The 15,511-nt window shown below is 41.2% G+C and overlaps 2 protein-coding genes across 3 annotated transcripts in view; one reads left to right on the top strand and one right to left on the bottom strand.

Annotated features, from left to right (window-relative positions):
• LOC126249338 (uncharacterized) overlaps positions 1-2,238 on the bottom strand; it is a 90,891-nt gene extending 88,653 nt beyond the window's left edge. The window contains exon 1 of the mRNA XM_049950993.1: positions 2,197-2,238. Within this exon, the coding sequence (XP_049806950.1) occupies positions 2,197-2,238 (42 nt within the window). The remainder of the gene's footprint in view (positions 1-2,196) is intronic.
• Positions 1-15,511, top strand: part of LOC126249659 (sodium- and chloride-dependent GABA transporter 1) — a 409,464-nt gene that overhangs the window by 40,817 nt on the left and 353,136 nt on the right. The window lies entirely within an intron of this gene.

The following is a 15,511-nucleotide window of genomic DNA, read 5'->3' as shown; positions in this document are numbered from 1 at the left end:
AAACAAATATGTTTGGAAGATCCTTAGAAAACATGTAATTAGTATGAGAAAATAAAAGTTTTGGGAATCGAGCGACAAAGATTGGATTAACTTTTTAGTGCATTGCAGGTCCATAGGATGGATTATCTTCATCCTCTGCAAACTCCTCCTCCAGCTTCCTCTTGTTCCTCCTCCTGTTTACTCTTGCTTGTATTTCTAGACTCTTTACAGCCCTGTCTGCAGCCCGAAGGCGTTCCTTGTCTAAAGCAAGCATCGCTCGTACCATGTTAGAACCTATCTTCATTCCCATATTTCTAAATACCTTGCACCTTACAATGTTGCCATCATTGAAAGTCGCAACAGCATCATACACACCAAAGTGAAATGTTTCTATTCCAACAAATACAGTCTTGGGGATTCTCGACCATATAACACTATTTACACTTTCATTGGGGTTTTGAGTTTTTCCGTGAATACACTTTTTCAACAGTTCAGGTGCTGCTAAGTCTCTGAAAATAGGTTTTATCACCTCCATTATTGCATGAGGCAGACTACGCTTATGAGTGTACACTTCACCAGTTAGCAATCCCTTGTTATATTTACACCAACTGTCTTCTTCTTTGGGACACAAGCTATGTTGGGGATTTTCATCGTCTTTATTGTTTACAGTAATAACACATACCTTTGGCTTTCCAACATATCTCCTTTTCTTAAAAGCCTTCAGAGGATTTCTAATAACCTTACTTTTACTCATTATTATACTTCAACAAAACAGAGACTCAAGAAACAGAATTAATTACGAATATTTTCGAGATAACGACAGAGTAAATAAACATGAAACAATCGACAATCACACCAGCGATATATATTGAACCATCACAGGTTAGCCACAACACATACTTTATCTCACATCACTAAAATGTACCTGATGAGCACGGACGTTAATAATAACACCATTTGACAGCAGTTTAACAGCGCCACAGTGGGTCACGCCCATGTAGAACACATTTAAAAAAAAATTTAAAAATAGTTGTAGTCTTCGGAATTGAATAAATTATATATCTATTAAAAGGTAATAGTCTGCAGATTCAGAAAACGCAAAAAAGTAAAACTTGAACTTTTCATGATTTTGAGCCTTTCCGGAGCCCCTTAACATCTTAGGTCATCAGTCCCCTAGAACTTAGAACTACTTAAACCTAACTAACCTAAGGACATCACACACATCCATGCCCGAGGCAGGATTCGAACCTGCGACCGTTGCAGTCTCACGGTTCCGGACTGCAGCGCTAGAACCGCACGACCACCGCGGTCGGCACACGGTTCTGAATTACAGGTTTTCAAAACAATTTATTACAATCAAAACAACAAAGTCATAAAATTTAATGCCACTTTCCGTCACCGTAGCAGTGTCATTTTGCCCTCGACACGTATCAGCACAAGTCGGTAGTATTCGTTACTATGACGTTACATTTTCAACTGCTGCCAGCTGCACAGTTCAAACAGTCGCATTGTAGCTACTCGGTGAACGTGTCTCCAGTATTAATTAAAATAACGTTGAGCGATGAATTATGATGTTGATGAAGACAGAAGTGGCCCATTAGGGGCATGTACAATTTTGACTCCACAAAGAGTTAAGGAAAGTATAACACGATTTGACATGAGATACCGAGTTAGATGCTTAGTAAATGCTTTATACGTTATTTGTATTATACTCATTGAGTTGTACTACAACTGGATTGATTTAAGTTCATATTCAATACAACAAATAAGCAGCACATTTTAACAAGAACATTCACATAATACGTCTTCACGAAAAGTAAATTGCTTATGCCATTTGTACGAAAGCAGCGGAATCAGTGCGTGGCTCCAGAATTGGTGGCAATGCAAGAGAAAACCATCCCCCACCTCCACCCCACATTGCGCGGCTGCGATACCTTCCCCCTCTCACCGCCACCTCGTGTTACCCTGTTATGGGGACAGACTGTATGTAATATTCTGTGGCCAGATTTCGTCGTTAGTAACTTTCATAATAATGAGTAAAACAGAAGTCTCAAGTTTTATGTACACAAATTATAAACAAGATTTAACCGTAAAATCTAACAAGTCGAACAAAACATATCTACAACGTATGTATCGATCACAACTTGTCTTGGGTATGCTGTACACACACACACACACACACGCACACACACACACACACACACACACACACGGTACCTCACCCATGCCCCTGGCCGTGGCCCCAAGTTTGTCATCCATTGTCACGTTCATTTGAGGTGGTAGCGGAGTGCCAAATTATAGTTACGTTGCGATTTCATACACGTGTACTATTTTAAAATTCCAGTGCCTACCATTTCCAGTGAGTTCAAAAAAAAAGAAATCCCTGTGACCTGCTACACCGGTACCCAGCGCATTCCGGGCGAAATTAGACCCTGCCTTTGCTCACTACGCTACAAGGAATTCCAGCTTCGGATACTAGCTGTTATCGTACGTTTTCTTTAAGGCTAATCGACCAATGTGCCATTAACAGACACTTAATTGTAATAAATATATATTTACAATAAATCTTCATGCGCCACTGTCTTGAAACAGCATACTGCCATAACACGCAACTTGTAACACTAAATCAACGCAATTGGTAAATCCAACGTGGAGTCTCTAAAGTAATTTGTCAACTGCTGTCGAGTTTCATGTCGCATAGAGTTGCACGGCATTTTGACGTATTTTCCGAGCAAGACACAAACATATCTCGCGTTACAGAGGGCAATCATGGTCTGTTCCCCCCATACCTCTCCTCACCCAGTGGCGGCCTATGTGGGGGCCAGGCTTTCTTTCTCCGCTCCCCACTCCACCCTTCTGAAATCACCCAACTTGCAACTAACAGACTGTACGCATAGCTTGGTCTCAGGAACATTCGAAGCTGAAAGCCCCTTTTCCGGCGTTAGAAGTCGTCTGTCTGGCTCTGAGCACTATGGGACTTAACATCTATGGTCATCAGTCCCCTAGAACTTAGAACTACTTAAACCTAACTAACCTAAGGACAGCACACGACACCCAATCATCACGAGGCAGAGAAAATCCCTGACCCCGCCGGGGATCGAACCCGGGAACCCGGGCGCGGGAAGCGAGAACGCTACCGCACGACCACGAGCTGCGGACTAGAAGTCGTCTGTCTTCCACTCATTGCCCAACCGGTCACGGCCCTTAGACGGTCAGTATTATAGCGCAATACTACCGGATGTACAACAATTTTGGACATGTGGGGTTAGATTGAGAGGTTCTGCAATAAAATTGAGCCCACGCAAAACTTTTGAAATATATTCTGCTGCCTGGATATATAGTGCCGTCTGTGGGCAGAATTGTCAATGTCCATGATAGTCACTGATGTGCTATAGTCTTTGGGCATGTTTGTGTTCACTATTCGTTTTAGTTGTTGTTGCGTTGAAAATGAGTTGAAACTAAGACATTGTGTTCGCCTTAGAGTGCACCGATATGTGTAAATCAGTGATAATTTTGTTTGTATGTGCGTCCACAGGCTAGATGTATTTCATAAAAGAAAACGTCCGTTATACACTGTAAATTTATCTTTTATTTTTTTGCGTTATTCGCTAGTTTCAACCAACGCGTGACTCTTAGGTGCCTATACAACACATCAACTACAGTAGAGTGAAGCTCATAATTTGTGTAACAGTCTGAATGTCTTAAGAACATAGTAAACATCGTAATTGCGGCATAAGGTATCTTCCATTACCTGCGACCTCAATCTGTATGTTGATGTAACAAATGCAGACTGCCCAGTCGCATAAATGTGACTACCTGTCAGAGCCCTGAATAACCACCATTTGCAGCACGTATCGCTGCGAGACGTGTAGGAAGCGAGGTTCTGGAAGGTACCAACACGAATATAGAGCCGCGCAGACTCCCATTCCGTGCTGCGCTAGGTTATTCGGTTGAGGATCCATATGCCGGCCGGTGTGGCCGAGCGGTTCTAGGCGCTTCAGTCTGGAACCGCGCGACCGCTACGGTCGCAGGTTCGAATCCTGCCTCGGGCATGGATGTGTGTGATGTCCTTAGGTTAGTTAGGTTTAAGTAGTTCTAAGTTCTAGGGGACTGATGACCTGAGAAGTTAAGTCCCATAGTGCTCAGAGCCATTTGAACCATTTGAGGATCCACGTGCGAACAGCCAGTTCGAAGTGGCCCACACAGATTCTCGACTGGGTTTAAACCCGGAAGTTTTTGGCCAAGGAAGCACGGTAAATTCATCCTCGTGTGCTTCGAAACACAACCGTACAATGCGAGCTGCATGACTCACTGAATTTCCCTGGCGATAGATGCCATCGTGCCGAGGAAAAACAAACCATATATAGGGCTGGACATGGTCCCCAAGGATAGATACATACTTGTGTTGATTCACTGTGCCTTGAAAACATTCCCCAGACCATAGAGCTCCCTCCTCCGACCAGCACCATTCCGACGATTGTGCAGTGTGTTGGTCATCAGACGTTTCATGCTGTACACGCCAACGGCAGTCTGTCCGATGGAGCATAGAATGCGATTCAACTGAAAAGGCCACCTGTCACCACGCAGTGGATGCCCAGATGCGGTACTGGCGTGCGAATTCCATATTTCGTTGCCGTTGGATGCATGAACCACGCTCTGCAGCAACATTCGCTGAACGGTCGTTGAGCAGACAGTTAGTAGTCCCTTGGTTCATCTGACCGATCAGTTGCTCAACAGTTGCCCGTCTGTTCGCTCGTAACATGTCAGTGGCCGTCATTCAGCCCCGTTATCTATGGCCTGTTGTGCACAACAGCTGCCTCAGCACCGGTTTTGAATAGTGCCTGTTTTGGATAGTGCCTGTTTTGGATAGTGCCTGTTTTGGATAGCACCATATTGCCATGCACAGTTTACTTTAACCACGGCGACACGCGAACGGTTCACAAACTTATCCGTTTCGGAAATGCTTCCATCCTTGACCCGAAAGCCAAAGATCATGTCCTTTTGGACGTCGGATCAATCGCTCGGTTTCCGCATTACGACAACGACTGCACTGTTTTCCGCGTACCTCCGATACGCTTTATATACCCTCCACTGCTCTTGCTCCCACCTGCCTTTTGTGAGTGGTTATTGCACGTTGATGTCGAACATAGGTGTGGTCGCATTAATGTTTCTTGATCATGTATGTTGATCCATTGCGCATTCCAGATTGACGATATCCTCCAGGGAATTTTAAAAAATAATTCACCAGACAATAATTCTCCCTCCTCCCTCCTCCAGTTCCTTCGATTGTTGCAGGGTGTTTGCTTTCAGACGTTTCACGCCGTACACGTCAACGAACATCTGTCCAATGGAGCATAAAACGTGATTCATCCGAAAAGACCACCTGACGCCATACAGTTGTGGTACTGACGTACAAATTAGTCTCGCCGCCAATGAACAGCAGTCATCAAGTGTGTATGAGCCATGTGCCTGCTGTAGAGGCCCAGACGCAACAACCTTCACTTAACTGTTGTTGAGGAGAACCGTTGGTAGCCCCTTGGTTCACCTGGGCAGTCAGTTGCTCAACAACAACAAAAAAAGTGGTTCAAATGGCTCTAAGCACTGTGGGACTTAACATCTGAGGTGATCAGTCCCCTAAACTTACAACTACTTAAACCTAACTAACCGAAGGACATCACACACTTCCATGCGCGAGGCAGTATTCGAACCTGCTACCGTAGCAACAGCGCGGTTCCAGACTGAAGCGCCTAGAACCGCTCGGCCACAGCGGCCGGCGTTGCTCAACAGTTGTACATCTACTCGCCTGTACACATCTTCGCAGCTGTCGTTCACCCCTGTCATATATGGCCCGCGGTGCACCGCAGTTGCCTCGGCGGCGGTTTTGGATAGCACCATTTTGCCATGCAAGGAATAACTTAACCACGGTGGCAAGCGAACAGTTTATGGACTTAGCGATTTCAGAAGTGCTTCCACCCTTGACCCGAAAACCAGTGATCATGCTCTTTTGGACGTCAGATGAATCGCTCTGTTTCCGCGTTACAACAATGACTACACTGTTTCCCGCGTCCCTCCCTCCTCAACACACTTCATATACCCTCCACCGCTAGTGCTGCTACCTACCGTCTGTGAGTGGTTACAGCACGTTGACGTCGAACATAGGCGTTGGTCACATTAATGTGACTGGACCGTGTATTATTTGAAGTTCGCACGTGATATAACGTGGTCCTTTGACGAATGGATGTTAACTGCGTCCTCAGATTATACTATAGGAGCCACTGCGTATGCTACTCTCCTTTAGATCATATTCGATGCAGAGCATTGAAGTGTGAATTCGCACGTAGACTGGAAAATTAATTTATACATCACATGTCATGCAACTTGGTGCATAATGTTACTGCATATATAAGTAATGGACCGTACCTTATACTGAAATTACATCTTTTTCATTTATTATGTTTTATTATCTTTAGACTGTTATACATACTATGTATTTGTCTCTTCTGTAGTTGATATGTTTTATAGTTGTTTGATAAAGACGCTTTAGTCGAAATTGCTCAATAGCACAAGAAATAAACGATAAATTTACAGCCTACAGTGGACTGAGTTTTCTCGAATCATTTCAGGCTTCGTGGGATGTTAGAGTAGATTAGTATTAAAACAGGAATATTAAGAACGAATCGTATGAGTTGTTGCTCAAAAAATGTGGGAATGGTATCCTACTAAAACGAAGGAAGGTGTTTTAAAAATGTAATTAATTGAAAGGCATTAATATATTTATATTTATTAATATATTTATGTGTGTGTGTGTGTGTGTGTGTTTCTATACATACTTAGAAGTGAATCTGCACTTGTAAATTTAAAATCTTCGAAAGAACTGCCAGTAGCAAGATATAGATAGGCGCTGACTTGGTGGACATACGTCCCTCATTGTAGAGTTTGGTTTTGTGATCGTGGGTAGAACCATTTCCAGTAATGTATCAAATGCTGGATCAACACAGAGTAAAAATTTATGATAATTATTTTTTCAAACTTAATTTTCTCAACAAGTTTTTGTGAGTGAACCCATGATGCTCCTTATATCAATTTTTTATCCACTTTCCTTTTTTTCGTGTTTGACACAAAGGAGAGCAACTATCGAAGCTAAAGCGTATTGGCCGTCCGAAATTCTGAACCAGAATAAATACCGCACAATATTATTGCACATTTAATGAGCAGTCTAAGAAGAACTTCGCTATTACTGTACAATATTACTATGCAGTAATATTGACCGTCTATGGTCCGCTTTATGCGAGACGAAGGTGGTCGTTTATATTTCACGTGCATTTGTCGTATGCAGTAAAGTCGCAGCAAAAATATATGGTCAGTTTGCATATTTAGTTGCAACTGGGTCCACATACGTGATAAACTAGTTGAAAGAAATGTTTCCTACATTGACTATTATTCATTTCCATTTTATTTTTTATAGACGTGTCGGCTTTTTAGCCATTTCTACGCTAAATGTTTAGTCAGTTAACTACATATGTTTTGGGTTACAGCCAGATAATTTCATAGGCAGTTCGTGGTAGGCCAGGTTTGGAAGCTGTGGCTATGATATTCGGTTCAGTACAATAGTAGCACACAGTCCAGCAATTTACTAGTGTGAGGGAAGACTGAACCGTGTGCATCGACATCTCGTGGGAAACAAGTCAAAGATAAACCTGTGTGGGGACGTACGATCCATGTTATCTAAGTTGGTAAATGTTGATAAAATTTGAATTTGGTAGTGACTGAATCGCGTAATTTACCGAAGGTTGCGGGTAATTACACACGAATTATGTTAATAAATCAGTATCGTCATTGCTAGTCAGGAGTATCCGTTGGCGGCCTATATTATTATCTGAACCATTATTAAGACTGCCATGAGGCGTTTTAAGGTGATAGATGACATTGTGAAAGCAATAATGCAATGAAGAATTGTGTTACTTACGAAATCAATAAAGGATGTAAATGCCAAGAACTATTAGTATTTTGAAGCTACCTTTCTCACTTCAAATGAAGAACTTTAATATTCGTAAATAAAAGAGATACGTTTTCGTTGCGGGCAACACGCTTACGTTTTATACGAATCGCGTTCTTTCTGTTAACCATGCCTTACCCATGTCTGGTCGCCATAAAAAAAGCTGTTCCAGTTAACAATCAGCAGAAGATGGCGGAAGGGAGGTCATAGACTGTAGTACCTACATATGTTACAAATTTTGCACTAATATGATACTCTTCTCAAGTGTTTTCGAGTAATCGAAGTTCAAATGTTTAAGAATGTGTTAAACGCCATACGAAAGTATCAACTATCGGGCAGTGACATTAACGCAAGGGCTACGGGCGACAAGTGGTTCGCCCATGCTGTGCTCTTTCTGGTCTTCCAAGAAAACACTTGTTTCGTTACAATGAGTAATGTTTCTTCAGAAAGGTATAATAACTATGAGAATAAATATTGTGGTACATTCTGGGAGAGCAATACTCAAGGTGTAAACAGGATCTTTGATGAAATTGACATTTATTTTTCGATTCACCCATGAGCGTAGTGCATTGAAGTCATACCCAGCGAACCTGTCCTGAATAATGACCACTGCATTTGTGGTACAACCATCACCGTATTTGTATCTACACTAATAATAAAACTAAAACTGTCGTGTCTGCATATTGAAAATAGTTATTAAAAAACTGATTGTGAGTGGTGTAGGGAGTGTAACAGAATACAATAAGACTATTTTTAAAAACTTTTTCTGTCCGCCTGTTTGAACATGCTGATCTCCAAAACCACTGGTCGAATTTTCACGGTGTTTTACAGTAACTTGAGCGTAACTTGTGGCAAAATACAGGCATTATTTCATTAAAATCGCATAAGGAAAAAATATATCTTAATTTAAATTTTTGGGAGTCTGTTCAGCTTAGTACGAAGACGTGCTGAGAAGTAATGGCTCCTAATTTTTAAGCGAAAATTTTTTTTAAATAAAGAAAAGTTACTAACATTATACATCTTTATTTTTCATGTCTACATGTTTGCAGCCCTCTGCCACTAGAGGGCTCCATATTGTAACGTGTAACATGGCGGTGTGTAACATAATTATATCGATGCGTCAGAAACAGCATGCCGTAATCGAGTTTCGAATTCTAAGAGTTCGTTCACACATGGTGTACCCTCTTTTTCCGCATGACAATGTCAGACCACACACACGAGCACTCCGAGATTTGCAACAAGCCAACACCTTGAGTTCATTGTCATCGGTCATCTTCCATATACTTACACATAAGCGTATACTAGACTGTATGTATATACGTAATTCTCATGTGGTCGCCGTAACCGTTGTTACTACATTTATCCACAACTTATCTCGGTTCCATACAGTGAGGCATCTGTCCGGGCATGCGTGATTATCTGTGCAAGCAACTACTGAAGTGGCTTCTATGGTCTGCCTCACTGAGTACACTCCCTGGCTCATACAGGGGGTTCAGAAATCCCCGTTACAAACTTCTAGCCGCGCGGGATTAGCCGATCGGTCTATGGGGGCTGCAGTCATAGACTGTGTGGCTGGTCTCGGCGGAGGTTCGAGTCCTCCCTCGGGCATGGGTGTGTGTGTTTGTCCTTAGGATAATTTAGGTTACGTAGTGTGTAAGCTTAGGGACTGATGACCAAGGCAGTTAAGTCCCATAAGATTTCACACACATTTTTTTACAAACTTCTAGAACTTGTAGAGGGAAGTGAGTACACAATATTTTGAATCGGAATCCATATCCGGACACGTATCGTTTCCGTTCTACGACGATTTCAGTTCAGCTGCGTACCGCGTCCACGTGTGCTGAGGGAAAGAGAAAAGTCTCAGAGTTGCTTGCACTGGTATGCAATTGGGTATACAGGATGATGTGGACTGCGTCTTGTGGGGTCGTGTGCAACATTTTGGCCACTGCAATAGAAACTGAAGAGACACCACGTGGGATGGAGAATGTGTACCAGAACATGCTTCTTAAGTACAATGTGTTTAACAACGCTGGTGGTTGCCACATCGCGCCGCTGTAGTAATCCATCACCAATGTTCTGTACGTACAATATGTTGGTTTTTTTATTTGGAATAATGTAAACACGTAATGTTTAAGTGATAATACAAACAAATGTGCTTAAATGATAAATGTATGCTTCGTTATATTTTCTTTCGAACTGTTGCCTAATAATTGTACTGCGTCACGCCTAATTCAATCCCTCTCAAGCGGAAGTGGATGAGTTAAACATCTGAACCAAAACCGCCCTAGAACGGAAACGGTACGTTTCAGGACATGGAATCCTATTTAAAATATTATGTACTCACTCCCCTCCACAAATCCTAGAAGTTTGTAACGGGAATCTTCGAACACTCTGTATTTATAAGATTATCAAAATGAGTAACACAACCGGAAACCCTGCTAAATTTTAAATCTATTCTGCAATTATTTTTCACTGAGAAAAAATCGCAATGCTGTTAATAGTCATTAAAAAAATTATGCTGTCTGCCGGATCGAATGCGACGAGTGAGTGAGGTCAATGGTGTCGAGTGTTTTAAGAGCGGAAGGAGATACAGAAGTGTCCGCCCGTCTGTAGACTGTACATAAAATACTAAAAAATTTAAAAAAAACAGGGGTTTCGCAATATCTTAACTATCAGACAAAATTCTGTATATATCTGGTATTGTCGTCACCGAAAGATTAGGATGTCACAAGTACTTAGTCGTTGGGTGCAAAACTCCTTACATACCGAGAAACACAAACCACAACTACTGACTACTCTTATTTAACTTATTTTTCGTAAGAAAAAGGCCCACTGGGGAAAAATCGTGACCACACATGACTTTACCATACTAGATCGGAGACAAAGCGGCAATCAATATTGCCTCAGCAAACAAAGTAAAATCGAACGCGCCTAATTTTACCAGGTGTAAGCTTACGAGAACCGTTTTTAGATGCTATAGCAATTGTGTTTGTGTGTTTTATGAAGTAGAGAACAACAATCAACACTGAAGTCGACTCTGAGAAATCATCAAAATTACAAAGAGACAGCCGAGATAAATATGGGCTTTTGACTACCAGTATTCTGCTTTAGCACGACAATGAACGACCTGGGTCTGCTCGCCAAACCAAGAATTATTGCGTCAGTTCAAGTGTGACGTTTCTCCTCGTTCACACTATATGCCGGACTTAACTCTGATTTCCATATCTTCATGCATTTGGTCACGCCGTTCTATAATACTCGTAAATCCCACATTATAATGTACTAGAAATTATCCTCTGTTAATGACGCAAGGCATGTTGTTCGCATAGAGTCGTGGCACTGATTCATGATATTTGACACAGCTGTGTAGTATTTCTCTGACGGTAAAATAGAAGAACTCAAAATAATTCCCCCGAAATAGGGGAAATCACACTGAATACTGTGTTTTCTCGTACAGTCGTATTCGTAACAAAATCAACTCGCTCATCCCGAGTAGTCGCCTTTTGCACATTCGGTTGTTGTACTATACGCTAAACATCTTCTGAGTGTTAGAATGTGCGGCTATATCAGCTAATCTCTAGATTCCGCAAAAATCTATCATTTCTTCTATTTCCAGGGATTGTATATCACACTTCCAAAACCAGTTCACTCACACACCGTGACTCTAGTTACAGTAATTTAGCCACAATTACACATGCCTACGCAATGTAATACATCATTCCATTCATAACATTTTGAAAAATATTCGTATTTGCTTACGTACACCACCAGAGGGTATCTTTTCTAATATTATAAATTATTTTACAAATGAGCAAGTCTTCCTGTTCTTTCTGTTTATTTTTACATCCACTTCATGTATTATTCCTTATATCTCTCAAGTTATGGTTGCCCGTTTTCCCATTTCTTTCTATCACCTGGCTGTGCTTCTAGCAGGTAACCATCATCTAATCGAATCTCAGTGCTGGGAGAAATCAATACTTCCTCCACTTATCCCTTTTGCCATCCCGTTTCCGTGTGGCTATGTGTTCTATATGTATGTGTGTCCAAATTATTCAGATGTGACTGGCCTGCTAGTCCATCGTCCATCAGTAGAGGCATAAAAAACTGCATGTCGGTGTGGCAGATGCGCCGTCGTCAAACCGACATTCAGATTGTTTCCGAAAATGCCTACTTCATCGTTCCAAGTTTCAAAGTTATTAGTTACGTACAGATAACTTTTCCGGGTTTTCGACACGTTGGTCTTTATCAAAATAGCATATAAGGTGAATTTCACCATGATTGTTCAAGATAAATATAAATCTTTTCCTTGTACGCAACAGAATCCTAGCCTAGCATCCGTTTTTAGAAGATGAGGCAGATTTAACTGCGCGATAATCATCTTACATCTTCAAAACATTATTATGCTTTTTCGTAGCTAGTGACGGAGAAAATTAATGACAACATCACTTACTGCACCACTATTCTTTCTGACCGGCACTACTGTAGTGGCAAGACGGCAACCAACCGTATACAACATATCACTTATATCGCTTATGCATATGGCTTCATGTAACATGTTTCACTGGAGACTAATCTTTACGATAAATGGAGCTGTACAACATTTCACGACACTAATATAGCGTTTGTCGAGCCTTCGCTTTCCTTGGACATTCGTAGGGTAGGGCTAGGGGGTGTTCTAGTTTTAGAATTTGACGAAAATGTTTAAATGCAACTAGACATGTTCTGCTTGATCGGCCTTAAATAAAATTATATTTGCGTATCACAAAACAGAAACCAGTTGTTAAAACAAATTTCGAAGCAGAAACTATATCTAGTGTACCTCAGGACTGACAAATAACCGTGTGGTAATGGTGTGTACTGCTGTCTCCGGAACTGATCCACTCGGTTTTTGGGAATTTGTACGACTGTTTCGAGTGGTTTCTGTGCGTGGAAATAACAGTAAAGTCACTAAGCTGTTGTAATCCCTTCTATACTACAGTTTGGCAAACCATGCGCTTTGCTTCCAAAAAAAAAAAATTAATGTCAACCCCGACTGAAGATTACAAATTACAGTTTGCTTACAGTTACGGAGCGGGAGGAAGTGTAGCCCACTATTAACCTTTAAGTCCGAGGCAGAATGTACGGTATTATGAAACCTCATGACAGATTAAGACTATACGCTGAAATTGGAGTCGAATACGCACCCTTGGCTTCACAGGCATCGACTGAATTATCCACCCATGACTCGGATAACATTTTCAGTCCAAGTGTACCTATATCTTACTTACCAAACTCTTGTCCAGAAGGGTTCAGAGATGAATTTCTGCGCTGTTGATGAAAAAGGAAGATAGACTCTACGGCATATTTAAACTGTTACGGTGTCCCCAGAATGTTCATTCAGTAGTAGCATAGCTCCTGAAAAGTCAGGCTCCAGGTTCGGATCTGGTGCAGTACACACTTTTAATCTGTCAGGAAGTTTCACGACAGATATGCTTCATTTTTTATGTACGGAAAACGTCATTCATCACTCGCAACTCATCTACAGCTGTATTTAGAGCGGTGGCACGAATGCCCTGGTGGTGGTTGTCTTCTTCACAGAGACAAGTCTTTACATGTGTATCAGATAAAGTATGTAAAGAAATTCTAAATTATATGCTAACAGAGAAGCCTGTGTAAACTATTATTCCCAATTCCATACAAAAATGATCCACATATTAAAATTCCACGTTACATCCTGTATAAGATAGCATACAAATGTCATAAAAAGGCCTCGATAAATGACGTTTTTTCAAATGAACATTCTGTAAGCTCAGATTTTCTGCATAACGGCCTATACTACTCGTACCTGAGAAGAATGCCGGTTGCTAAACGTGATCGTGTTCAGTGAATCAGCAGCGTGGACGGCAAAAGCGCCATAATTAACTCAGTCAAGTCTCTTTAAAACCTTCTTCTCATACCGAAAGTAGCGCTGTCTTGTTAACAAGAGATATTGTTATACAGGCTGTCATGAAATCTGATGACAGTTTAAAACTATTTGGCGGTACGGAACTAAAATTCGGACCCTTGTCACGTAATGTGTATGTAGGAGCGCACGCGAAGCTTCATCATTCACTCGTGTTACTGAATATGGCGAAGGAATCTGTATTGTGGTTGCTTTTATCCAGGAATCAGCGGTCACTTGTGTCGCAAATTTTGAACTCCAGGAGTCGACTTCGAAGTTATCGATCAAAGGTTTTGCCCCATAGGCCCGCTGTTTTGGCTTTACAAATTGAAATATGAGAATATTAGAGTAGTTCAAGATAGTGAGAACTCTTCGACAATATTTGTTTCATTCCAGCATTGTTGTCCGTTACCGGAATTTCCTCTCTTAGCTTTAAAATTCGTATACATGCAACTAACCACGATGTTTCTGACGTGCCACAAGACAGTCATTAGTGTGAGTGCTGTCTTCAGTTTTCATTAATAATCGAGTAAACATACGACTATTAGGTATCGACGGAATCATTCAACTGTTTACCCCGTTATAATGTGGAAAATAATATACAAAGTGGCTAGTGGCAAATTGGATAAATTTAAATATTTTCGAGTATATATTTAGCGTTTCACTTTTCGTACGAAAATTTTTACAGATGAGAGCATAAAAAATCGTTAAACTTCTAACATTAGCAGCAAGAATATCAGGCTTTTCGTCTGTGCGCTGCAATAGACGTTTCTTAATGCATTTGGCTGCTAGTATTACTGGCTCAGTGTTTCCTGTTTCATAATCATACACAAAAATGCACTAGAGTATTTACAGGTGATTTTTTTCACTCTCAAATATTTGGCTGCTTATTATTTTATTTCTTTAGTGTAAATAAATCATCATATTGTACAGGAATAGCATATATCTGTCCCCGTGGGAGACAATTAAATTTTCAGAAGAAGGTAGGGCCTACGGACAGAATTTCATGTCTACTAGTTTCCCTCCTACACTTACCTTATGAAGTACAAGAACGGTGAGATATCATGTCGATCAAATAATCCTCTTTTCCACTGTCGGTGCTATTTGCGTAGCCATGACCACAACCAAATCACTGGCAAACTTCACCTGATTTAGTGGAACAGCAGATAGTGCTGTCAACTGCTAAAATCCCTAGTGCTTATCAACATGTACCGTGATTGTTCCTGAAAGGGGTGTGCGATGGAGAGCATCGCTCGTTACTTGTACGATTATGGCGACTGTACAGACACACTTAGCATTGTAATAATGGCTAAAAGCAGCGCTATGAGGAAATCTCGTCAACAGTATTCTGACTCGTCCATACACAGGCGTCATATCGATATCTATTTTGGCCAGTAGAATTTTCTCCGCTTCGTTTGGTGTTTTGTGACAAGTTTCACACCCAGTTTCTCGAATGTTTTACAACATTGCAGCAAAGAAACGAATATATGATTAACATTACATATTTCACAGCGACTCTTTGAGTGCCTTCTTTGAGTCACTTCTGAGTTATGATCAGCTGACTTGCGAGTTCAAATGTTCAAATGGCTCTTAGCGCTATGGGACTTAACATCTGA

Source organism: Schistocerca nitens, chromosome 3 (genome assembly GCF_023898315.1).
Source record: "Schistocerca nitens isolate TAMUIC-IGC-003100 chromosome 3, iqSchNite1.1, whole genome shotgun sequence".
NCBI classification, from domain to species: Eukaryota; Metazoa; Arthropoda; class Insecta; order Orthoptera; family Acrididae; genus Schistocerca; species Schistocerca nitens.
This window is presented reverse-complemented; position numbering and strand designations above follow the sequence as displayed.